We start from the raw sequence: 25,011 nt of genomic DNA on the forward strand, positions 1-25,011 counted from the left end.
GTCTGTGAGCCGTTTCAGGCCACACAAGACGGATTAGAGCCCAGAGGAGAAAATAGATCGTCTGACTTGATTGGCTTGTGTGTCATCTGTCTCGCTGAGGACACTGTTTACTATGTTTAGGTGCAGCCCGTGACCTTGATGTTCTTTATGTGGCTGGCTTTAATCAGGTAAAAGAGACGCGCACGGCAGCAGACAGTCAGGAGACAATTTGGGAGGCTTCTTGTTATGCCGTTAGGTTGTGACAGCGGTAATCTCAGGTGACCGAGGTTAATCTGGGAAATTCGTTAGTTCACACGGGGGATGAAATGAGCGTGTTTATTTGCGTGCCATACAATCTGTGTACAAACATTTGAAGGCCATTGTCAAAGCGTATTCATTCAGGAGTTAATAGAAATCGGTACGTAACTTGGGTTCGAAGGTCACAGTAAGAGAGCTGAGCAATTTGCTTATTTTGATAATTTTTCTTTTTTGGAGAGTACAATAGTTTGTCTTCTTTTTAAGACTTTGAATTTGTGCGATGCTTTTTGTTGTACTTGTAGAACGTGTATTGTTAGCCATGCTATCTGCTAGCCTGAAGCTACAATGTGTTTACAGACTAGTCATGTGGTATGAGTGCAAGGCACTCCTTGTCCTTTACCACATACGTTCCACATGGGAAGCCTAATAAACGGGGCCATCATCTTATATACAGTAAATTCCCCTGCATTTGATTATCATCATTTTAAATAACTTTCAACAGAAGTCAAGGAAAAACCGCTGCGAACTCTTGCAGGCCACATACAATGACCCGAAGGCCTACGGGTCACGAGTTTGCTCGTGTCTGCCCCCTCTAGTCAGTTACATAAAAGTCTAATTGTTTATTATGGTAAATCTTTGGCAAGTTTGAACGCAGAAGCCAGCTTACAGTAAGGACTTCTAGCCAATGAGATTACCTCTAGATTTAAGCACCTTATTTAGTTCCCAGCAACGAAAATCAGTTGTAAGCTGGTCTGTGTTTAGCTGTATATAAAGGAGGCGGCGGCGGACAACAGACCCATTCTAGTGTTTGGACACATACACTTGCAGACACTTTGACATAAAGAAGGTAAGGCTATTTTTTGGCGTATACGGTGATAACACTCATTCAGTGCCATTGACGGCTATTGACGTCAAAAATTCATTTTAACTGGGCTGCTGGTGAATGAGTTAACAAATGATCCGATTTCCGGGATTGTTTGACCGAAACTAGCGCTTTTCTCCCCACAAAGTGATGTTGTAATCTTGTGTCTATTTCCCCAGAATGGCGTCCACCAAGCTGGCTATCCTGCTGGTCGTTCTGTCCTGCATTGAGCGCTGCCTGTCCACTTCATGCGTGGTTGACAGCTTTTCTGTCAAACAGGATTTTGATCCCAAGAGGGTAAGCACATCCTTAAAGTCTTCAAGAAAACCAAAAAAATCTAAAGCAAGACTGACATCCCTGACTGATTAATCTTCGACATTCAGTATGCCGGGAAGTGGTACGCTCTGCAAAAGAAGGATCCGGAGGGCTTGTTTCTGCAGGACAACATCTCGGCAGAGTACACCCTCGACGACGACGGCAGCATGACGGCTTCTTCCAAAGGACGCGTCACACTCTTCGGGTTAGTCGGACATTCAAGTTCTCAGAATTCTCTATAGAGGATGAGGAAGGAGTGCAGAAGTTGGGTTTCAACATAAGAATTTTCCATGTTTTCATGTTGTAGCTTCTGGGTCGTTTGCGCCGACATGGCCGCTCAGTATTCCGTCCCCGACCCCGCAACACCCGGAAAGATGTTCATGAACTACCAGGGACTGGCCAGCTACCTGTCTAGCGGAGGTGAGTGTCAAAATTAGCAACAACCAAAAAAAAAAAAAATCCCTTTTTGCATCCCCTTTCACTTTCCTAACACTATATGAATCCTAACCTTCCCCAGGTGACAATTACTGGGTGATCGACACCGACTACGACAACTACGCCATCACCTACGCCTGCCGCGCCATCAAAGAGGACGGCAGTTGCGATGACGGCTATGCCCTGGTCTTCTCCAGGAACCCCCGTGGCCTGCCCCCCGCCATCCAGCGCATCGTGCGCCAGAAGCAGGAAGACGTCTGCATGGTGGGACAGTTCCAGCCTGTGCTGCAGTCCGGAGCTTGCTAAGAAGGGATCATGGCAGCGGAAAAGTGGGGCAAAAAAGCAAGTGGTGCCACCTGGCTGCAATTGTTGCGGCTTGAAAGGAAAGAGTGATGTGAACAGTGGACTGATGTGATAAAAGCTGAAAAGAATGACCATTTACATGCCCCCATGCCAGGAGTCCAAGTTTATGAAGTTGCTGTCTCCTGTGGTCTTTGAATGAATGTACCATTCAATAAAATATTTCTTTTTCTAAAACCTGAATAATCTGCTTTTGTTTTGGGAATGCAATGCCTGACAGGGCTTGAAAACATGCTGAGCTGTTGATCCCTACTTGATCTCTCGTAAGAGCTCGCGGACACGAGCGAAACAGCAGTAAGAGGCTTTCTGGTGGTCTGATGTTTTGTATGTATTCAAATTAGGCTCATTTAGCGAGTGGCAACGCAAGATGGCCGCCGCGCATACAAGTAGTTCAGGGCAACATTCCTTGCAAAAAGAGCAATTCAGAGCAACATTCCTTGCGAATAAAGCATGCGCAAAACACAAACCAAAGTTCCCCAATACACGTTTACATCATTACATGACAAACTATTCGGAATTTTGCACATGTTTACTTAACCTTTAAAACCAAAATATTGTCAATTTTGGGTTATTGGCTGCATGTAAACATCATCAATGTTGGGTTTGCATTTGGTACTTACACTAGGACTCTCTTGCAGTGCCAGGTATGTGGCCTCTCACATCTCAATGATAGAAACCATCTGTGTGAAAGATCATGCAGTTATGGCAAAATCCCGCTTTCGCAGGATTCTGCATGAAACAATTTTGCTCCATCTCTGTTTGAAAGAACCTTGCTCCATTGACACGGCGAGAAAAGGGCTGTGTGTAAAAGGGGCTGTGAACGACTGCTTGGCGAGACGCTGTGTATTAGGCATCAGGCCAGAGTTCTAAGATTTAAATGAGCTTAGCACTGATGGGATCAACTGTGAACTTATTCAACATAAGAAACAACAACATCATTAAATAACGTAATATGGCAGACGTTAGTGCCTCCACTGGAATTGAATTATACTGTATATACATTGTGGGAATTGTGGGTGGGGAGGTGATCTGCAGGGGAGTTGCTGTTTCGAAACATCACCAGACCACTTAATCCATTTAATCTCTGATGTTACGCCCTCTTTTGTCTCCAATTTCTGACTTCTGTCTGTTGAAAGAAAAGGACTAGAAAACATGAGAAATGCCTGCTTATTTGAAATGCAAGTGTGTGTATATATATATATATTGATGTCCAGCCATTTTGTGGTGACAATCACAGAGCACATACAGAGACAGACAACCATTTACACTAACAACTACTACAAGATGACCATGGCAACTATTGCCAGCCACTTTAAATTTGGATTAAATTAAATCCGTTTTTTAGCTGGTATGAGCACAAAAAAAATATAATCTCAAACCATGTTCTCACCAGATCTGATCCCGACTGCCTTTTCATTTGGGAATAATTTGAATATGAAATAAAAAAATCGTACATAATACTTAAATAAAAAATTAGCATTAGCCACATTATCATGAGTGGGGTCAAGTCAACATTTATTGAGTGAAACATTAATACAAGTTGACTTAAACATTATACTTGCACATACTTTAGGTGCACTACGGTAAACTTTGCTACCCCAAGAAATAAATATCTCAGTGTTCTTTTGTAAAACGCTTAGTTAGCTGCCCTTTTCAACTACTAGTCTAATAACATAAGCACAGTATTAGCATGCACAGCTATGTTAGATTATATTTCGAAAGATTTAACATTCAAAGCCAAACAATGCCTCCACTAATTATTTCTCAAATACTTTTTTTTTTTTGTCCTACTCTTTTTCAATCGTCTCCGAAATGCACCTCCTATTTCTTGGTCTCTTCGATTTGCTCCACCTCGCTAGATTCATCTACCACTTTGCCGTTGATCATAGTCTGCGTCACCACCTTCACGATCTTCCTGGTGCGAACATCAGGTTCTTCTGTGCATGGGATTATAAAACAAATGCACACAAGTGAGCGAGGATGTAAAACATTTGTTTTTATTTTGTTTGGGGGGGGTAAAAGTTGAAATAATGAGAATAAAGTTATAATCTTGCAAGGATAATGCTGTATTTTTTATTTATTAATTTTTTTTACAAATGAATGTGATAGTTCCCACATTAGCACAGTCGTCATACAGGAATTTATGACTGGATTAACAGAAAACCCCAAATTATTTCATCCCCCAAAAAACAGTACAACACAATTCTTGATCAATTAATTATGACTATTATTTTTAATTCACTTAATGTATCGTCACAGTGTGCTATTCATTTGTGTGTGTGACCATAATGATCATAATCCTCCATAATACAGTACAGTGCAGTCCAAATGTTACCGTTAAACAATAAGCGAAGTGTGCATTACGCTTGCGCATGCGTGAAAATCAAGTAAAAAAAAAAAAAAAAAACTTGCTACCAAACAAAGCCGTCATATGAATGGCGGCGAATGGAATGCTGAAAGTGTAACTGCACACCTCAAAGCGTTCAAGCAAGTGACAAAACGACACGTGCACTTGGTGGCATTTTTAACTGTCCTAAAGGAGTTTATCGACAAAAAAAAACACCATTGCAAAGCTTGAGAAGACGGAAGTGTACGCCTTGTAAACCTCCGATCCAAACGGACGTATAAGAGGCTAAAATGGATTTGATTTAAACACATTTATTTTGTCAATATCCTGAAAGCGAGGGAACAGAAGGAATCATCACGAAGCTTGCTAGCGGACGTACGTGTCACTAATGGAATGACAGTCATTTAAGAACCTGCTTCTAGCCCCATTGACCATCGACCTCTTCAAAAGAAGAAAGCTCCTACCAGTCTCTTGATCGCGTCCCGGATTTTGTGTCCTCTGTCCAACTCCCGGTATAGTGCACACAATTCAGTCAAATAATAAGCACTTAAATAAGCTTAACTGTCATGTCCCGGCAGAATGTAGTAACGACATGCTATCCATGTTTGAAATAGATTCAATAAAAAACATGAACTTTCCAACAGTTAAAATGGTCCAAATCAGCGCTTCCCCCGTTAGACTCCATTCGTTTTCAATGACAAGTTAGTAGAAGGCTACCAGCCGGACTACCCACAATGCACAGCGCTGCAGAGATGCGCACGTCGCTTTTATACAGTTAGTGTTGCCACTTTATTTTATAGGTGAATGATTTCAAGTACTTACTTTTTGGTGGAGGTGGAACTTCCTTGAGGCTGAAACACAAACACAAACTTGAAACAAAATGAAAAACAAATACTCAAGCGATAGCTAGACAAGCTGACTGTGCTAAAAAGTTGCATACAGCAAATGTATGTCCGTTAATGTTAAATGTCATTATCAACAAATACCAAGTCATGACTCATAACAGCTTAAATGTTGCTGATTGATGTTAGCTCAAATTAAAGCACACGCTAACCAAACTGTGAGCTAATTGGCCGCTATGCTACAAGCCCTTTTTGTTTGACTTGAACTTGTACGTTGCGGTTTGCTGGTTCTATTGTGCTGTTTCACAAGTGTAAAGAAAGTTCATTGAAAATCATTTCTTTTGAGTGGTTCACCTTTCCTCTCCCTCCAGCAGGCGCCTATAGGTGGCGATCTCCATCTCCAGGTTCTGTTTGATGCGCAGGAGCTGCTCGTAGTCGGTCTTGGTGCGCTGCATGTCCAGCCGGAGCAGCGAGAGGCCTTCTTCCAGTTGGTTCAGGGTCACCTGCAGACGCTCCATCTCGGTGGCGTACTTGTGACTCGCTTCACCCAGGTTACCCTCCAGGGCCGCAACCTGAGGGTAGAAACCATTAAAGAGAATTTAACTCTGTTTGTGTTTGGTAGAAGAACAGTAGAAATACACGGCAACATCACCATTTGAGAAGAATAAAACCATTTTGAAAATCGGGACTAAACTGACTCCTGTTATTTGTTTATCCCACTGCAAACGTTCCTCGCTGTCTGCCAGTCTAGCTCAAACCTCAAAAATGTAGTCACGCTCTTTAGACGACTTCGCGGGCCATTACCAACAAACCCCGTGAACAGACAAGACCTTGCCCTCCAAAGCAAACACTGTCTGGCAAAACACACTCAGCCAACTCATCATTGGGACCCAATTCTGACTCAACAGTAAGTTGCTGTCGCTGCTGAAACGTGTTTACTGTCAACGCGAGCTTGCTAGTCGAACAAACAGAAGGTTTCTCAAGGCGCAAATATGATACAGTACAATGAAGTCAACGAAGCCGGACATGCTTCAAGATAAACACCTTCCCACTATGGGCTAAGACTGAAAACATACTTCCTGATACTGCTACGCTTACCGTACTTTTGACTCATTCTCAACAGACTACCAACTAAATACCTGCTTACTAATTTTTGCTACAAATATCTACTATTGAGTACACTTCCTATGGGCAACAATCTACAAATTGACTACTTATACTTTAGGCTACAAATGACAATTATGTAGTACTTACTATACCTTTTTTTTTCTTCCTCGTACCCGTTACTGACTTACCACCAGATACCTACAGTATCTACTCTCTGTTGCTGGCTACTATCACTTGCATATCTACTTTCTACAGTTGACTGCCAATGACTAGGAAGCTAGCTAACCTACTTCCTACTACCGAATATCTTCGACCCTAACTCTAGAAATGGGTCCCAACTTACTTTGTACTAGTACGTACGTACTACTGACTTCACTACTATGTACTTACTACTACTCTTCTTACCTTCTACTACTGGAAACCTATGATGAAATCCTATCTAGTTTTAGTACAGTGCTTATCAGACCCCTGTGAACTTTTTCCCCTTTTGACACATTTCAGGTGCCAAACATAAAGATTAAAAATATATATTTTTGGGTGAAGAATCAATACCGAGTAGGACACAATTGTGTATTGGAACAAAATTTGTACAATATTTAAAACTATAAATAACTGAAAAGTAGAACATGCAGATGTATTCACCCCCTTTTCTCTCAGTGCAGCCAACTGACTAAAGAAGTTCCCTGATGATTTCAAAGTTGATCTAAAAAGTGTTAATTTTATGACATTTTTAAATTTAGTCAGTTTTAGTCCAGTTTCAATAGTCAATCTCATCTTTTTAGTCAACTTTTAGTCGTCTATAAATCTAGCATTTTAGTCATTATTTTAGTCCAAAACATATTTAATTAATTAATTTAATTAATTAATCTAGTTTACTTTTAGTCTACAAAAGCTGCTAATATTTTAGTCCGGACAATCATTTTACCCGTTTCATTTTTTTTGTTAGCAGATAATGTTGAACATTTCGGATTCTGAAACTATTTCACATACAATTTTCTCTCAGCAAACTTACAACAGTAGGAAAAGTCAAATCAAAAATCCAACCCTGCATCTACTAACTGAAAAATACGTCCAGCAAACACTTATGGCCTGCTTCCTTCATACATGACTTTGGAGTGCAGCCAATCAATCACCTGCTTGTGCAAACTCTCCAGCTCCACTTCGAGGGTTTGAAAGAAGCGCTGCCTCTCGACCAGCTCGCTCTGTGCACCTCTCAGGGCCTCATTGCTCTCCTTCACGTCGTTCTGCACCGTTTCCAGCTGAAGCGCGAGAGGGAAAATAATCACGCACTTGCCATGCGCTTTTGTGGACAACTGGATACTATGTTCGTGTACCTTCTTGCGGTACCAGTTCTCAGCATTCTCCTTGTTTTTCTTGACGATGCTCTCATATTGGATCCGCAGTTCAGACAGGATGGCTCCTAGTTCAGGTCCCTGGGCCGAGTCCACCTCCACGTTTACATCATCCCGGGCAATACGAGACTTCATTTGCTCCAGTTCCTGCAGCAGGACAGATGTTGCTTTCCTAATTATATTTAATTTCCTCACTGGGTCAATAAAGTATCTATTGTAAGTTACCATCATAAAAGTATCATTCACACTATATGAGTTGTATTTTGTGCCAATATGAGTGTTGCACATATGGAAGAGATACCTGTTGAATGAGAATGTGAGAGCATCTACAGTCCATTATTTAGATGTTGTCCATCAATTGTTAATGAAGACGAGCTCATGTGACCAATGTTTGAACAAAGTAAAAGTAGGGGCCAATGCTTCATTCTATCATTAATTGAATAATAAAATACAGAAGATGCACATTTATGGTTTGTCATTTATTTGAAACTTCATGCAATCATTTGTATCTGTACGCTCGGACTACCATTACATGCAGATAAGGACAGTTTTGTCCTGTTAGTGCGTTTCCTTATACCTCGCATGAGCTAAGTGGACAGAAGCGGCTGGCTTAGTGTCATAAGATCTACCTGTTCTTTGTGTCTGCTGTAACTTAAGGACCCCCCAAAAGACCACTTTCAGACAGCAAATTAGGTCAGTCAAATGCATACTGCCTTCTTGCTGTTTGAGAGGAAGCGAAAAATGACCGAAAACTAAACTTCTTTAATAAAAATTGGGGTAATATTGGCTGAATGCATTCTGTGCATTATTTTTTTTCTAAAAATAATAATAATAAAATGTAAAAATAAAAAAATTAAACTTTTGTAGGGCATATAGTATTAGAATAATCACATTAACAAACCAAAGAAATTCATTTAATTAAATGCAATTCCTTCATGTACTAATCTTGAGTATTGAGGGAAGAGATTCAGTCTATTATTCTTTTTTTTTTATTAAATTGTATTAAAATACAAATGTGTGATCTCTTTAAATTACACATTAAATACATGCAAATTAAAGAGTAATCAATACTAAAATAAATATTTACAAACAGTATTTGATTATTTATTTATTTTTACAAACATTTGATATAGAGTATTATATAATCATAATATGATTTATGCTCTGTCTCAGAGAGAGGTGAGTAAAATCAATTTTTTACAATATCCAAATTTTGACTGTCAAATGAAAAAAGTATCTCCAAATTTGGTGAATTAAAAAAAAAACGTTATTATTATTATTAGTAGTAGTAGTAATAATGATGATGATAATAATAATAATAATAAAAAACATTAAAGATGACAATTTTCTTTTGTCGGAGGGGATAGAAATTTAAATAAAAACAGTCAATGTGGACAAACATATCGTTCACTGCGCAGTGCCAATAAAGGTCTAAGAATGTTTTTGCACAAAGATAACCGAAGAGGAATTTAAAACGCCGAGCCCAAGGAGACATACAAGCCGCACAGACTACCTCCTCATGGTTTTTCCTTAGGAAGTAAAGTTCCTCTTTCAGGCTGTCGAAGTCGCCCCTGAGGGAGGCAATAATCTGCTCATGGTCGCTTTTGGCCTTCTTCAGGGCCACACAGTCTCGTTCCACCGAGTGACTCATCACCAGTTCAGTCTCCCATCTAGTTAGACAGAGGCGGCAGTTTTAATCACTTGTTTGTTGGTTAGTTAGTCAGCTGAAAACGTCCTTTCTGGCGTTATCATTAACTACTCACTTGATCCTAAAGTCATCGGCGGCCAGCCTGGCGTTATCAATCTCCAACATGAGACGAGCATTTTCCAAGGTCTTCTTCCTCACCTAATAAACATTAACAGGTGGTGAATGTGTTTATGAATGAGGTGGCCTAATACACACAATTGAAAGCCGTACTCGTCATTGGTTCATCATAGAGCAGATTTAAATCAGGGCGTTTTATGAAGGTTACAATATTATTCCAAATAGAATAAAGTTTTGAATTTGAATTTTAAATTTGGCCAGTTCGTTAGAACAGATTGTGGTCCAACAGAAGGTCAATATTACATTAAAAAAATCTCCACTTTTCCCGCCAAATACATCATAAAACACAGGGAATGTATTGAAGTGTAACTACGGTATTTGGGTTTCGTCAAAAAAGGTCGCACAATGATTAACTAGGTCTAGTGAGTCTTTCTTGACTACCTCCTGCTCAAGCGCATGAGTCTGGGCCATCATGGAGTCAAGGTCGTGGCCTTTGGGAATGCGCTCAATCATCACTTGCTTGATCTTCACTTCCAGGTCGGCGTTGGCGTGCTCCAGCGAGTGCACCTGCCAGGACAAAAAGAACTCGTACGATCAAAGCGCATCTGCGAAATCATATCCTCGTCTTCCGCTTGGCAACTGCCCAAAAGCCCCAACAGAAGTCTACCTTGTCCAGGTACTTGGCCAGTCGGTTGTTGAGACTCTGCATGGCCTCCTTCTCGTTGGCGCTGTTGCCGTGCAGCCCGTTCAACTGCAGGCTAGCCGGCCCATTGAGGTCATGGCTGATGGACGCCGATCGAATCAGCGTGCCGCCGGTGGAGAATGCAACGGATGCGCGGGAGCGGCCGGTGTCCATCAGGGAGCGGCTGGAGAAAGACGGCTGACGACTTACGGAGTAACCCCGAAGTGACATGCTGGAGGCCATGATGAGGGGCTGTGGGATATTTGTCCTTTTTGAATACAGTATTATATAATACATGAATATCAATAAAAATGAGAAGAAAAGTTTGCAATCACACCATAGTTTCCAGATTAAGCTAACAATAAGCCTAGCTTCTTCCATTCCTTCTTCTACTACCATTCTCCTCACACAAGGCTGCCTCCCACAGGACAGTCTTGGTACTACCACAGACGTCATATAGTGTGCTGTGTTAGTCATCTCAAGTAGAGAGACACATATTCGCATGCCCTAAAATGCATCATAAAAAGTCATGAACATTCTTCTGAAATGTCACATAAGGTCTGTCTTTGTAAAAACACTTAAGCAAATGTTTATTCCTGCCTAAGTACTCTTAAAGACCACTCAAGATGACAAAATGGCTCTCAAAATGAGTGAGAGTCCATCACGCACCATCCGCATCCAGGCCACCAGTGACTTTGTGGTCAGTGCCTCTTCAGTGTGTCCATCTCACCATGCTTTCGTTAAGTAACAAAACAAGTCAAACTAATCTAAATGTAAATGCTCTTATCAGAATGCACTCATAAAGTCAATTATTATGATAATAAGATCCATTTTGTATTCAAGAAAAGGAAAGAAGGGGGGTTACAAGTACTAGAAAACCCGTAAGGCAATAGCTAAAAAGTAAAAAAAAAAAAAGTCATATTTTCTGCAGGGTTTAATTGACAGAATCAAAGAATTCAATTGCGAATGTGGCAACAATAATCCGAGGGAATTATCATTTAAAGGGGAAGTCAATCTTAAACATTTCTTTACAATACTATGTTATATGTGACCTCTCTCGTCTAAACATGACATTTTGTTTAATATTACATTTGTTGAATTTGAGTTATGAAGCAAAACCCAGCCGCTTTTATCCATCTCATGGGACGGCCATTTTGCTAACTTGCTGTCGACTGAAGATGACATCAAAGTTGCTCAGGGCTCAGGCAACGACCAATCACAGCTCACCTGTTTTCTGAAGCTAAGCTGTGATTGGTTGTTAACCTAATCAACCTATTCATATATACAAGAGCACTTTAACATACACACATTTGCCAGCGACATATGTACATGAAATTCATAGTTTATGAATCATATCCACATACTCACATATACAATTTTCATTACACACATACCGATACATCCAAAGAAATGACAGCATATATGCATTTTTAACAGCTCATGTCTTGATGTAAGGTTTTTTTTTTTTTTTACTTTGCTTTTAAACGTTTTTTTTTTTTTTAATTCAGCAAGTGACTAACATCTTTTCAGGTCAGTTCCAAAATAATTTCAAAAATGAACACCTTTTACAGAAACACACCTTTGCTTAATATTTGTTCTTGTTTTAATTTGTACCCCTTATGTTATAAGGACTCTCTCTAATTTCGAACAGCTTCTGAGTACTGTGGCAGAGTAAATTGTTGTGTACTTTATACATTATTTGTGCTATTTTAAATTCAACTAAGTCGTAAAATAAATAGTGAATGTGTTGGTTCTGTATATTTTGATCGATTAATAAGTCTTATGGCTCTTTTTTTGCAGTTTGAAAACAGGATTGGTATTTATTTTATATGCATTTCCCCAGATTTCCACACAATAGGTCAGATATGGTAATAATAATGAACAATATAATGTGTATAATGATTTCTTATTCAGGACATCCTTAGTTTTAGAGATTATTCCTATAATTTTGGCCATTTTCCTTTTGACTGTGTGTGATTTCCAACATAATTTTTCATCAATAACTACCATAATTATGACCTGTTGTGTGGTTTGTCTAGTATCAAAAACTATAAACTTTTTTATGTGTTTTTAGTTCATTCTCCACAGTAGTCAGTCAGTTTCTTCTTTGATAAATAAAAAAATTCAACAGTTATTCTCTCTGTCTCTTTCTGTAGGCTCATTTGACATTTTCTTTTCTTGGTGTCACCTTACTTCCTGTACATTGGACAAATCAATGTGTGAATGTTGGCCTTTGTATGTGTGTGTGTGTGTGTGTGTGTGTGTGTGTGTGTGTGTGTGTGTGTGTGTGTGTGTGTGTGTGTGTGTGTGTGTGTGTGTGTGTGTGTGTGTGTGTGTGTGTGTGTGTGTGTGTGTGTGTGCGGGGGCTGACAGTGGTGAGGGGGTGTGCAAGGTTTGTCTGTGTGCGCTGGCCCTGATGCCTTTCTCAACAGTATTCTAGAGGCGGATTAGCAGTCAAGGGAACCTCTCTGTGTGTCACTTGATCCCGGCAACGCGATAGAGGAGCCATCAGGGGACAGACAGACTCCTTGTTCACATGGGAAAATGACGGACTAAATATGATTCGTGGTGCATTCCGGAACAGAGACAAGGAAACACTTTGTTGGCAAACCAAATGCACTTTTCCATCGCTATGACAGTTTTTCAATTTAGTCGCAATGTAAGCAGTGACTTGAAAAACAAACCTCATGCAGGTGTGTTTTATTGTTAAATTAACATCAGATATTTCATTTCCAAGAGTTTATTATCTCAACGATAAAGAAAAAAAAATACGGACTTACCAAGATGCTCTGGAAACAACAGTGACAAATGTGCTGAAGCAGGGCAACAGAGGCTCTGTGCTGCTGATGCTGCAAGGTGAGCTTATATTCAGGTGAGCAGGAAGTGGGCGTGGCCTGTCCACACTAAATGAAAGTATTGCACAAAAAGTTGGGGGAGGGGGGGGTGGTCATTAACAATGCAACTGAGTGGACTACAGCTTGTTAAATTCTGTGTAATCGCATTGATTTTATTCCCCCCCCCCCCCCCCCCCCCCCCAGAGAAACTTTGATATTGTTTCAGCAATGATAGCGTGGCATAAAGTGTGCCATCCACTGGCTGACAATAACGCTTACGCACCTTCTCGCGTGTCACTGTTATTGAATTTCTCATTACGGTCACTGTTGTAGATGCAGCCTCCAGTCGCACGCTGTAACTTGAACGTCCTTCAGTGAATTATTCAACCAAAAGACACATACGGCCAGCTGCTATAGGACAGGAATAGACATGTATGTGTTGTAAAAAGATTATTGCTACAGAATAGATTAAAAAAATATATGAAGTGTCCCTCCCACATGTTCTCATTTCCTGAGAAGAGATACAGTTTTATAACTGTAACGTGGATGAATTTAGGTCTATGCAAATGAGCTCAGCATTGAAGCACGGGGCTCATTTGTTTGCCACAGAATGAGATATTACAATTTCAATGAGATGCAAATATCCCACTTCCACCATTTGCATCATGACCCAAATCAATTCGGCAATTTGACATTTTTCCTGTGAGAGAGACCAAAACAGATTTGGGACTTCTTTCGCGATTAGATGTTTTTTCTTCTTCTTACAAGCAGCATAAAAAGTCACACGTAGAGTTTCATATAGATCGCGAACATATACAGTATGTGTGAGTCATTCTCTTCCGCCAGTGGACCATCGCATCAGCAGTTATCCCTACCTGCCAAAAGGGGGCAGCAACATGCTTCTTTGAAAATACTTGCTGAACCTTTCTTTATATACAATATACATAATACGCATGTATGCACAAGCATCTGCACTATATGCATTCATACATACATACATGCATATATAGCAATAAATGTATTAAAGAAACAATAATAAATATAATAACTCATCCATCATCTGAACCGCTTATCAATAATAATAATAATAGTAATAATAATGTTAGAATACAAATGACAGTTTTCAAAGTATTGCTTTCAGATATACTTTCTTCAACTAATTATAAAGAGTACATTATATGAACATAACAAAAGAGAGTAAAACGTGCTAGATTAAAGATTTCTAATATTTCATAGGGAAAATTGCTCTACTTTATTTTCATAAACAACCCACCTTATGTGCGGCACTGAATTCTTATTATCAAAGCAATAAAGCAGATTTATTTACTTTAATAAATGTAACGTTAAATGTCTGTATACCTGTTTGTCCATCAACCTATCCACTGTAACTTTCCATAGTATCTACTATAGAGAATGTTGCTAACGCAGTGATTCTCAAGCGTGTTGCGCAGGCTCCCTCTAGTGGTATGAAAAAAACCCCACCTGAATTATATGTTTAAACTTTGCATAATGCTGCAGCTGTTTAGACTTCTTTTTTTTTTTAATCCAGTACAATGCATATCTTATAGTTCAATTGAATTCTCTCTCTCTCTCTCTCTCTCTCTCTCTCTCTCTCTCTCTCTCTCTCTCTCTCTCTCTCTCTCTCTCTCTCTCTCTCTATCTCTCTCTCTCTCTATCTCTCTCTCTCTCGCTCTCTCTCTCTCGCTCTCTCCAAAAGCGAAGTTAAACATGATCTAAATCCAGTGTTATCCCTTAACTTTCACTTCCTGCCTTTCTCGCATCTCTCCCGGACAAAGTTTGGCTGTTAAACAAATAAACGGGTGATTAAACGAGCAGGACGCCAGGATACTCCTGGTGACCCCACTTGACTCCCTGTGACTCCTGTCACAAGTGATCATGTGATCCCCTCGACGGCGCATGCGACTTGACACCGAGGCCGAGCCTATAACTTTGACCATCAGGTCAGGTCCACCCAAAAAAAAAAAAAAGATTGAACAGAATGCCTCTCAATAGCTCCTCAAGTGATTATTTCCTGTTTGAGTTCAGGTGCTGCCTTTCACTCTCTCTCGTAGACAAACAAACATGGACATGATTATCGAGCTAAAAGTTTCACTCACACAATTAACATTTAACGATGATTTCAAATAATTTGTTCACTTTTTCTTTTTTTTTTGTTGAACCCTTATCTCATAAGATTTTGAAAAAGAAATGGATGAATGGAGGACTTCAACGCTGTTTACTATTACAACTTTCTTCCTAATTGATACCAGAACAAGTACTTGAGTAGTCATGATACCATATAACCGATACCACCAGTACATTTAATGCATCAAATTTTCTACTACATATTTAAAAAATAAAGGAAATGCAATAGAGAAATTGCGTTCAACATAAAACAAACAACTCACACACTGAGTCACCAATCATCGAAATCATCTATCAACAAAAAACACGTATCGCCAATTTCTTCGATTTTTTTTTTGTATGTGTTTTAACCCAAATTGGTTCATGCTTGCTTTGTACAGCACTTTATCTTGATCTGTAACAGTGTGATCATTAGAATAATTCCATATTTACAGTGGGGGTCGGGGGGAGGTGGGGTTAAGCTTCAGATTGATGGCTCTTGGGGCCCTAACAACATTTTGATGGTGCACATTTCAGTCCACCAGCTATTTTCTGATAAGAAGATACAAATCAGTGGGCAAGAAAAAAAAAAAAAAGCACATATAACAACAACATATGTTAAGCACTTAAAACCTGCATATCCTCCCGTAGCCTAAGTGCTGCTTTTGTGTGTGAGACAAACATCAGTGTGCGTGTTTGTGTGTGAGCGCAGATGATGATTTCAGAAGGCTTGTGATATTTTAGATATGCATCTATAAGCCGAGCTGCTGAGTGGAGGGCAAGTTGAAAGGAAAAAGTGACGCATGCATGCGTGTGTGTGTACCTTTTATTTAAGTGGAAAGTTGGCAAGATGCCCAGCGTTGTGCTCTGCATGGCCCAGGGAGGTCTTCCACATCCTAACTCCGATATGAGTGTGGCAATCCCTTGCTCAAGAGCACAACTTACACCAACTTTCTAAATGAAAAATTGCATTTTTTTTTTTTTTATAGCAGCCATTAATATCAACCAAGGTTATAGATTTTATAACAGTGTTTTTTGCTCTGCTACAAGTCGTCAAGGTAACAAAAGCTGTACTGAGTAGTTTTGGCCCTGCATATTTTTGTTTTAAAGAATTGTTGCACAATGGTGTCAGTAATGCTCAGCGCAGAGAAAAAGGAACAACAATCTTCTTTTTAATAATTTAAAAAAAAATGCAAAACTGAGTTTGCGTCAAAGCATTTCTCTTCGTATTTATGCAAAATAAGAACAAAATAGTGTAACAAGTGCATCGTGTCAATGGGAATTTCTCAGCATTTGCACAATAATCATCGGTGACTCATAATTTTATTGTATTAAATATTCGTCTCTAAGCAATAACATTTCATTTTGTTTTTTGTGAGAAAACAGCATTATAAAAATAACAGTTTTGGTCTCAGCATGTTTTTTTGTTTTTTACAATTTTGATCCCACAGCATTAACACAAATAATAAAGATACTGTAATATGATTAAGAGTGAATAATGTCATTAATTTCAACGCAATAACATTGAATTTTCAAGCAAAACAAAAGTGACAACTTTCCTGCACTCCCACAAATTTTTTAAGTCACAGCATGCTCACTGTAATTTTTGCACGAGCACGTCTTTCAGGATTCACACGATTAATAAAACATAATTTGTTAACGATCCACAATGTCATTAATTTGATTGTCTCACAGCATTCACTTTACATGTTTGATGTAAAAGACTGTTAATGGGAATTTCTAAGTATTTGCAAAAAAATAATCATGCAATTAAGGTCTCCCAGCATGCTAACTACAGATGTTTTTGGGAAGAATATCATATCAAAAGCAGATATTGATGACACAGAATTGACTTGTGAATGCTTGTGTCTCAGCATTGCCATAAAATGTTTTAGGTAAAATAGCATTATGAGAATGCTTTTCTCTTAACATTCTACATGTGATGCATTCATATACATTCATATTTTGATGCACAATTGCATTTGTGGCAGGCGAAAGCTGGCTCTAAGCAATCACACAAAAACAGCATTTGTCAAGTTTATTGAATTTATTATTATTTATTTGAATTAAAATTATTGCTGAATGCTCGTCTCTCAGCTTTTTACAGATGTTTTATGTAATGAGAAGGTTTATGTCCCTGCGTTCCCGACACATAACAATGACCACAAACTTGTGTGTATGTGCACAAGCACTTAGCACAAAGTCAATAAGCTTGGCATTCGCACAAAAATAACACATAAGCAAAAGACTTAAAAATGTTGATGCCACTCATGTGTAAATGCTGAGACACGATCCTCCCAACCGGCTCCAAAAGAAAACGCTTCACTAAGAGGCAGCTCAGTTCATTGGATGGCAGCAGACGACACACAAACGCAGGCCAGTCGACACAAAATGAACTCCAGCCCCTCAAAAATCCTCAAATAAATCCAACTCGCCCAGCTTGGATTTAAAAGGAAAATAATTCAAGTTGCGATTTCAAGTTTGTGGAAGCAACGTGGACATAGAAGACTATAATGACACAGCTCTGTGATGCATGGCTAATGCGATCATTAGATGTTTGTTTGGAGGAAGACGCTCGGCTTTCCTTCCTATGGGGCCATTAAGAGCTGGCAGCGCGCTTGTTTTTGCCTTGTTGCCTAAACCGGCCTTTTCATATTCATGTGACGTGCGGCGGTTTCTGCTCCGGTGCATGTGCATGTGCATGTGCACGTGTGTGTATAATAATAATAATAATAGGAACACAAAATAAAAATGAAATCGTGTTCGATTTTGATTGACAGTAAGAGGTTGGCAGTAGTTTGTTGATATATTGGGCATCTTATTAAGCTATATAAGAGTCAAAATATTAGAAACCGTATAATGAATAAATATTGAATCAGTAGCGATTAATCAAGAAGATCTACATGCTGATCTAATTTTAAATTATTTCATTTAAAAACTCAAACCTTTACAGAAAAAAATATTGTATGCGTTTTATGAATTTATATGTAAATAAAGGTTTAATCTTATAGGAATTTTTCTCAAGATTTTTTTTATTTTTTTTTAAATACAACTTTATTCACAAAAATGTTACCTTTTCTATTTAAAAGACAGCAAATGTAGTCTTTTAAACTGTATACAAAACAATAACTGCCTTTTAAAATAAAAGGAAAAAAATACAAATGTATTATTATTTTTAAGGGAAGGAAAAAACATTTTATTTTATAATAATAATAAAAAATTCCGCAGATCTTTAATCTCTTGATATTAGACATTTTATTTGGATTTTATTAGGCTAAAAATGAAACTAGGATCTTAAAACTGCTTTTCTAAAAAAAAAAAAATTAAAATTAAAACTTGAATTCCAAAATGATTAGGCTTTTTTTTTATAATTAGAATTAAAAACAAAAAATAATTCAACCTCTTTATATTACGATACTTTTTTTCCCAGTAAGTGCACTTAATAGCCTAATGTTTTCTCAAGACCCAGTAAATCAGACAAGTACAAGTAAGTTACCGAGTTAAAAAAAAAAATAATAATTGATGTTCCTGTCTGTGGCGTGTTAGCATTAGCCACATAGTCATAAGCCTGATTAAAAGAAATAATAATGTCACAATTTGGGAGAATTATTATTATTTTTTTACATTTAGTCGTTTCTTGCCTGAAATTGTCGATCAATATGGCTGCCGAGTGATGAATATGCACGAGGCGTCTTCCTCCTCCTCCTCCTCTTCGGCGGCGATGGCTGCGAAGGCCCGGTAATTGCCGGTCGTCAGGGGTGGCAGGAACAGTAATTTGCATCTCGGGGATCCTGCAATCAGCGTTCTATTCATTAGTGCGCCTGCCGCTTCATCTGCTGGCCACTCAGAGCTGCCAATCTACCGGCGGCAGCCAAAGCATGTAGGGAAGAGGGGGGCTGAAAAAAAAAACAGCAAATGGGGAAAAGTTTCAATTACAAGCCGTGGCCGCGCCGAGTGGTGTAACACGTCTCACACCCTATATTTAGGCGGGTTTTTATGCAGGTGATTGACTGGTGGCGCTTTGTGGAAGGAGAATTGGATGAAGAAAGCTCAATGAAAGCGTATAATGGCATGAATGTTCAATCACCGCGGAGCCCAAAGGGGGACCGTCTGCGGCCGTGTGAAGAGGGAGCCTGCGACTGTCGAGACAAGACAGACGATTGTCACTCAAGGCTATTGTCTCATCAAGATGACACTAGATTTTATTTGCTCGCTTTTTGTGGTGAAACGCTGCTCACTGTCACGTATACGACTTCTCGTCTTAATTCCTGACGCTAGAGACGCATGGTGAGGAAGAGTCGAAGTGTTGGGCACAAGGCCAAGAAACCGGTGTTTGAGTCCACCGATACACATAGGTTGCGTGGACAAACCTCAGGTACTAAACACGGTTAACGACACTTTGTTAGCAGACATCAAGTTATGCTATTATGTTCCATTTTATAACCTATTTTCAAGAAGTGGTCTTGTAGTTTTTTTGACTCACTTTAAACTTATAGCACGGCAACCATATTCCTACTACAGACAAACCCAAAAATCCCCATTCGCTTTTTGTGTCGATATTAACTCACACGCTCCCAGTCGTTTTCACTGAAGCAACCCCCTTCACTCCCGGCTGTCTTACTGGATTTTGACTGATTTTGCAAGGCCCACAGAATATTGTGTTCTTTTGCTATAAAAACATGGAACCTACCAAACGAAAGATTAGAGTCTCTTCTTTCATCAGCAAAAAAATTATTTCTATCTGTTTCCGTTTTGCAGCAATTAGCATTAGAATATAGCTAAGTTCCCTCATTATTCACAAATCTATTTAGAACTGTGTGTAAATTAGCTTTTTTCTTCAACATGGCCCGGGTTGATCTCATTTGCTCTGCTGCCACCTGCTGGCCATTTGTGTAATAACTATCTTCAACCGCTCTCTGCAGTTGAGAGGTTGCATCAAAGCCTTCTGTATGCTTTAGCATAGAAAACAAAAAACGTATAAATACGTCTTTGGGACACTTACAACATTTAAAATAGAACGTATTTATATAAGTTTTGGGGGGCAAATAAGTTAATGTCCGAGTCAACCCAAATGGGTTACTCATATTACTTTTGCTACACCATGCGTTCTTTGAAAATGTTATCTTTAGTTTATTTTTAGTTTTAAATAACTTACTTTCATCCCTCACTGTACCCTGGACGATGGCACAACTCATGTTGTGTTGGTCAAGTTTTATATCCATCCATGTTCTGTCGTACCAGCTAGCTAGCGCTAAGCTAGCCTTGGTGAGTTTGTCTCTTCGCTCTCGTGTCCAAGTTGGCAAAACTCCCTTCATGCGAGGACAGCCCGAAAAGCCAACAGCGAAGTAAGGACAAAGGTGTTGATACACTACCAAAACATTCCCATTCACACACAGAAAGTTAACTGCATCTGTTTTTAGCCTCTTATGAACCTTTTATTCATCATATGGTATGATGTAATGTAATTGCCTTAACTAGATGAAAATAAAGGTTAAATAAGTAAAAATAATAATTTGACACAAACGTAGTAGAAGGGAAATCCAAAGTTGAATTTAAGAAACATCAGCTTAATAAATTTATGTCAATATTAATTAAAAATCCACTAATTGGACGCTTCATTAGGTACACCTGCACAATACAGGGTGGGCTTCCAATACATTAAAAAAAAAAGTAGATTTTTCTTATAAATGGAAACTTGGCCACCCTCATTTTTGATTGACATCGCCAGTGTGGTGTTGTATTACCAATGAATCACTCATTGTATTACTATGGCTGACAGTGTCACTCAAAGGGGTTATGTAAAGTTCCTGCCCACGTTTGAACATATCAACCTGCGTTCTCCTTGCTCCTACAATGTCAAAAAAAATAAATCTCTTCCTTATAAAAGGAGGAGAATGAAGAAGAAACGTGTCTAAATCTTTCCAGTTTGAACGCCAACGCCAAACCAAATTTCATTCAGATCTAATCCATTTAGCAGATTAGCACGAGGTTGCATTTAACATGGAAAATCCCATTTAGCACGTTCACACACTTATGTGTCAAATCTAATCAAATCAGGCTTCTTTTGTTTGTTTTTTACTCTGAGTGCCTGCCTTGTATCGTAAAACGTACCTAATGTTGTATAATCTGTGAGGGCATGAACTGACAAATTTCTGAAGCTCACTGGTGCAACCATGTAAATAACTTGTAATCAATTTGGAAAGCAATGCACACAATGCTATTACCTAATAATAGCCTCTACTTAAGAACTACAGTGCAATTACACTGTTTAAAGACAACACATCAATGCATTAGCCCGTGCATAGCATGGGCGGTGAAGCGGCATGATTTGCTTTATCAAATGCATTTGCATCAGGGTTGTTGAATTTTGGGAGGAAAAGATGTCTTAAACACAGTTAAGTCCAAATTTTGTAATGCTGCAATGCAGTTTTGCTCAAATAAAGCGTCATTGTGTTTCTCTGGCGTGGAAAGAGTGAAAGAAGCATGTTTTATATCAAGAACAAACACTCTCAAAGCACCATTGTTTCGTAGTTGATTCTTTTCTGACTAAAGACTGTTCAGTCTTCTTTTGTGCGCCCCCCCCCCCCCCAAAAAAAAGACAAATGTGACAAAGTGCAAAGTGGAATAATAGTTGAAAGGTCTTACTAAATGGTGCTATGATCTGATAATCTGCCCACTTCTTTTGCATTCATGTTCTCGGAAAGATGGACAGAAGTGAGAGAGTCATTTTGCATGAAATGTGTGCATGCAAATTACAAAGTCATTAAAGACCTTTTCTTTTCTTTTTTTTTTTAACTTGTAAGGCATATTGGTAAGAGGACTGGTCAGCCTTAGTGGCACTCATGTAAACTAAATCTTTGATGATTACTTACGGTGAGTACATGATTTCTGCCTCTTAGGCCAATTAAGGAAATTATAATAAAAAAAATAAACAGTATGTAAGTTTTTTTTTTTTTAATACAATGATTTTGCAGATGAATAACTCCTCTTTACAAACATCACAGGGTACCAGTGACGGCAAAGAGGAAAGGGGTGATGATGAACGTAAAGCTTCTTGTTGCTAGGCAGATTTTATAGAACATAATAAATTTGTAACTTACTCACTTGACACTAAAAACTGATGATGATTTTCAGATTTATTTTGAAAAATAGTTTTCAATGCCGCTTTCAAATACACTTATTAATATATGTTATTTTATGTTATAAATATTTATATTGTTTTATATGTAAATACATGCTATTCGTAATATATGTTGTTGTTTACATATTTATTAAAATAATTACTCCCAAAATACGTTGTATAAAGATTTTTTATATTTTTTTCAAATAAAGTTTTTTTTTTTTAAACAATGCAGTAATTTTGCAATTGAATCCTAGCTACAGGATAGGGTAATGATAACCATAGACCTTTTTTGCTTAGCTGAATGCATGGAGCACTATCAGTTTACAACTGAAATTATGATTATTTTTATTTGTTTTTAACATTTGTTTTATTTGAAGTGCAGTTCTGTTTTGGCGAATCCCAAAATTTGACCACAAACCTCATCAAAACAAGCAAACAAACAAAATATACACCTATGAATCACTACTCTGTATTAAACATATAATACAAATCGGAAAGAAGAAAACAGCACCATCTGCTGGATCTCGGCCCCTAAATCCAAGTCACCAACGACCACAATCACAGCTCAACTTGACCTCGGGATGAACCTGTCAATACACGAGCGGGGAAATGCCCCAATTTCCCATTTGACTTGTTGTGCTTGATCTCAAATCACAGCTCACTTCTCCACGCATGAGCGCATTTCCTCCTCTCACTCGTGACAGCCTTTTTATTGCCTTTGCACGGCACCTTTCCACCCCGTCGGGCGCGCACCTCAGCGGTCGGGCCCGGCGTCTGCCGTGGCAGAAACAACAAAAACGACTCTGACAGGCCTCTGTCAAATTATTAAGGACGCCGCTCTGATGATTCTGCAACCGGACTCCGACCAAGCGTTCTCCAGATGACTGCAATAACACTATTACACTTGCCATCATCGTGTCAAAACAGCGCTCGCTGTCAGCTTGTCTGACCAGCTGTCAAAATCCGGGCCCCTCAACCCCACACCCTTTTATCCGCTCGGCTGTGAAAAGACAAGAGAGGAGCGGTTGAAAGCGAGGTGAATTCCTGGGAACACTTTCGGAGCCACTGAAACACCTTGACACGCACCTGTCAGGGACCTTAATATGGCGTGTGTGCACGTGCAAGGGGAGGGGTAAAGAGAGGGAGCGTGGAGCTCGGTGGGTGGCAAAGGAGAGCGATGGCTGCTTCTGACAGGAGCTATTTGGCTAATCCAAAACAACAGCTGTAAGGTAAGGAGGGAAAAGAGGGGAGGGCGGTTTGGGGCAGCCATACAGGAGGTAAAAATGAGCCTTTCGTGCAAAAGCACTGCGGAAAAAAATGACATCAAAACACATTTACAACTGTGATCTCATTTTAGGTCTAATTTGGAACTAGAAATGATCATTCATCACATGTTGACCATTTGAATTCTCTCACCCCTCTCAAAAAAACTCAAACCACACTTACACTTTAGTTTCCAGCTACAGATTTTTTTTCAGGAATAGTTTATATTTATACAGCTGTTGTTGTGCCCATTGTTCTCTTGCCCCTTTCCCAGTTTCTCTATTTCAGGAACGTGCAGTTAGGGGAGGCAGGAGAGGCAGAGCCTCCCTGTCCCATCCCCTGCATGTGAAAAAACAAAAAAGTAATGATTACATTACATTTGTTTCCATTTAGTTCTCTTGTCCGTGCTTTATATTGGTTTTCTTTTTCAAGCCAATAATGTCCGAAAGCTGAATTAGTATATTTCCTATTCAGCTGGGAGAGCACACATTTATCAATTGAGCAGGCAGTTATCGGCGTGTGACCTCACACAAAAGACAACGACTAGGTTTACATGCCATCAATATTTGGGATAAGGTAAAAATTCTAGTTTATGAAAGATTCGGAACCATGCGTTAGTAGTTAATTATTCAGCCAGCCACAATCAAAACATAGAAATTCGTAATTTCACAAGAAGTCAGTCCTCAGATGAGCAACACAACTTGTACATGCAATCGTTCTGGATGTCATTATTTTACACGCAACTCAAAGTTATAGTTTGTTAAAAAAAAAAAAATTACGTGTTAAATACGACACAAATTCAATTACTGGTAACACAAATACATATGGCAAGGATTAATTACCTTATAACATCATTAACTGCGCCACACAATGCATTCTGGGAACAATATAATATGCAAAACAGGTAGATTTACTACGTCCGGAACTCATATAGGTAAAGTGTTGCCGCGTTTCATCTGCATTCGTGTTATTTTTTGGATCCATATGATTACAGTTGAGCTCCGTAATTTAGGGCTAGCCCACAAATAGCTGCGTATAATTGACGCCAATTGTTTTTAAGTTATATACCATTATTTTACCAATCCATCCCACTTGGTAATATATTTTCCTCCATGCGGCCCCTGAGCTAATATGAGTTTGACACCCCCGATGGTAATATAATCAACACCGATCTAAACAGCGATGCACGGTAGGGTGTGAAAGTACATAGTTACTGCCACTGGGTGGCAGTGTTGAGTAGTTATGCAACGATAACGGCAATATCGTCATTGTCATGTCACGATATTAAAAGCAGCACATCTGTTAAAAACAGTCAGGTTGATTTTCATTTGTGCCGTTCTTGCACCCTTTGGTGGCTTTTTTT

The 25,011-nt window shown here is 39.0% G+C and overlaps 2 protein-coding genes across 3 annotated transcripts in view; one reads left to right on the forward strand and one right to left on the reverse strand.

Annotated features, from left to right (window-relative positions):
- Window positions 1-955: 955 nt before the first annotated feature.
- Window positions 956-2,386, forward strand: rbp4l (retinol binding protein 4, like). Its single transcript, XM_086097571.1, has 5 exons — window positions 956-1,084; window positions 1,279-1,396; window positions 1,483-1,619; window positions 1,722-1,834; window positions 1,932-2,386. Exons 2-5 carry the CDS (start codon window positions 1,280-1,282, stop codon window positions 2,153-2,155), a joined length of 591 nt encoding a protein of 196 aa, XP_085953697.1. The 5' UTR covers window positions 956-1,084; window position 1,279; the 3' UTR covers window positions 2,156-2,386.
- A 1,275-nt stretch (window positions 2,387-3,661) lies between these two features.
- The window catches only part of LOC147162012 (keratin, type I cytoskeletal 18), a 38,232-nt gene continuing 16,882 nt past the window's right edge, over window positions 3,662-25,011 (reverse strand). Inside the window, exons 4-16 of one of the 2 annotated variants that reach the window (XM_086097397.1) lie at window positions 18,904-19,053; window positions 16,086-16,216; window positions 13,422-13,549; window positions 13,085-13,207; window positions 10,290-10,556; window positions 10,064-10,189; window positions 9,621-9,703; window positions 9,371-9,527; window positions 7,840-8,004; window positions 7,639-7,764; window positions 5,753-5,970; window positions 5,379-5,407; window positions 3,662-4,146 (exon numbers count right to left, since the gene is read on the reverse strand). In XM_086097397.1, the coding sequence (XP_085953523.1) occupies window positions 4,031-4,146; window positions 5,379-5,407; window positions 5,753-5,970; window positions 7,639-7,764; window positions 7,840-8,004; window positions 9,371-9,527; window positions 9,621-9,703; window positions 10,064-10,189; window positions 10,290-10,556; window positions 13,085-13,207; window positions 13,422-13,454 (1,443 nt within the window). In that variant the 5' untranslated portion in view covers window positions 13,455-13,549; window positions 16,086-16,216; window positions 18,904-19,053 and the 3' untranslated portion in view covers window positions 3,662-4,030. Of the gene's footprint in view, window positions 4,147-5,378; window positions 5,408-5,752; window positions 5,971-7,638; window positions 7,765-7,839; window positions 8,005-9,370; window positions 9,528-9,620; window positions 9,704-10,063; window positions 10,190-10,289; window positions 10,557-13,084; window positions 13,208-13,421; window positions 13,550-16,085; window positions 16,217-18,903; window positions 19,159-25,011 lie in introns of both variants that reach the window. The other variant, XM_086097396.1, reaches the window with a different exon arrangement.

The sequence above is a fragment of the Leptonotus elevatus genome, chromosome 15, assembly GCF_054856555.1.
Source record: "Leptonotus elevatus isolate MCC_2025b chromosome 15, RoL_Lele_1.0, whole genome shotgun sequence".
Taxonomy (NCBI): Eukaryota; Metazoa; Chordata; class Actinopteri; order Syngnathiformes; family Syngnathidae; genus Leptonotus; species Leptonotus elevatus.

Bases quoted from the DNA above. Each gene is read 5' to 3' on its own strand.
- rbp4l (XM_086097571.1), top strand. From the start codon at position 1,280: ATGGCGTCCACCAAGCTGGCTATCCTGCTGGTCGTTCTGTCCTGCATT. The intron at 1,620-1,721 runs GTTAGTCGGACA...TTCATGTTGTAG, and splicing joins GGACGCGTCACACTCTTCGG to CTTCTGGGTCGTTTGCGCCG. The intron at 1,835-1,931 runs GTGAGTGTCAAA...AACCTTCCCCAG, and splicing joins CAGCTACCTGTCTAGCGGAG to GTGACAATTACTGGGTGATC.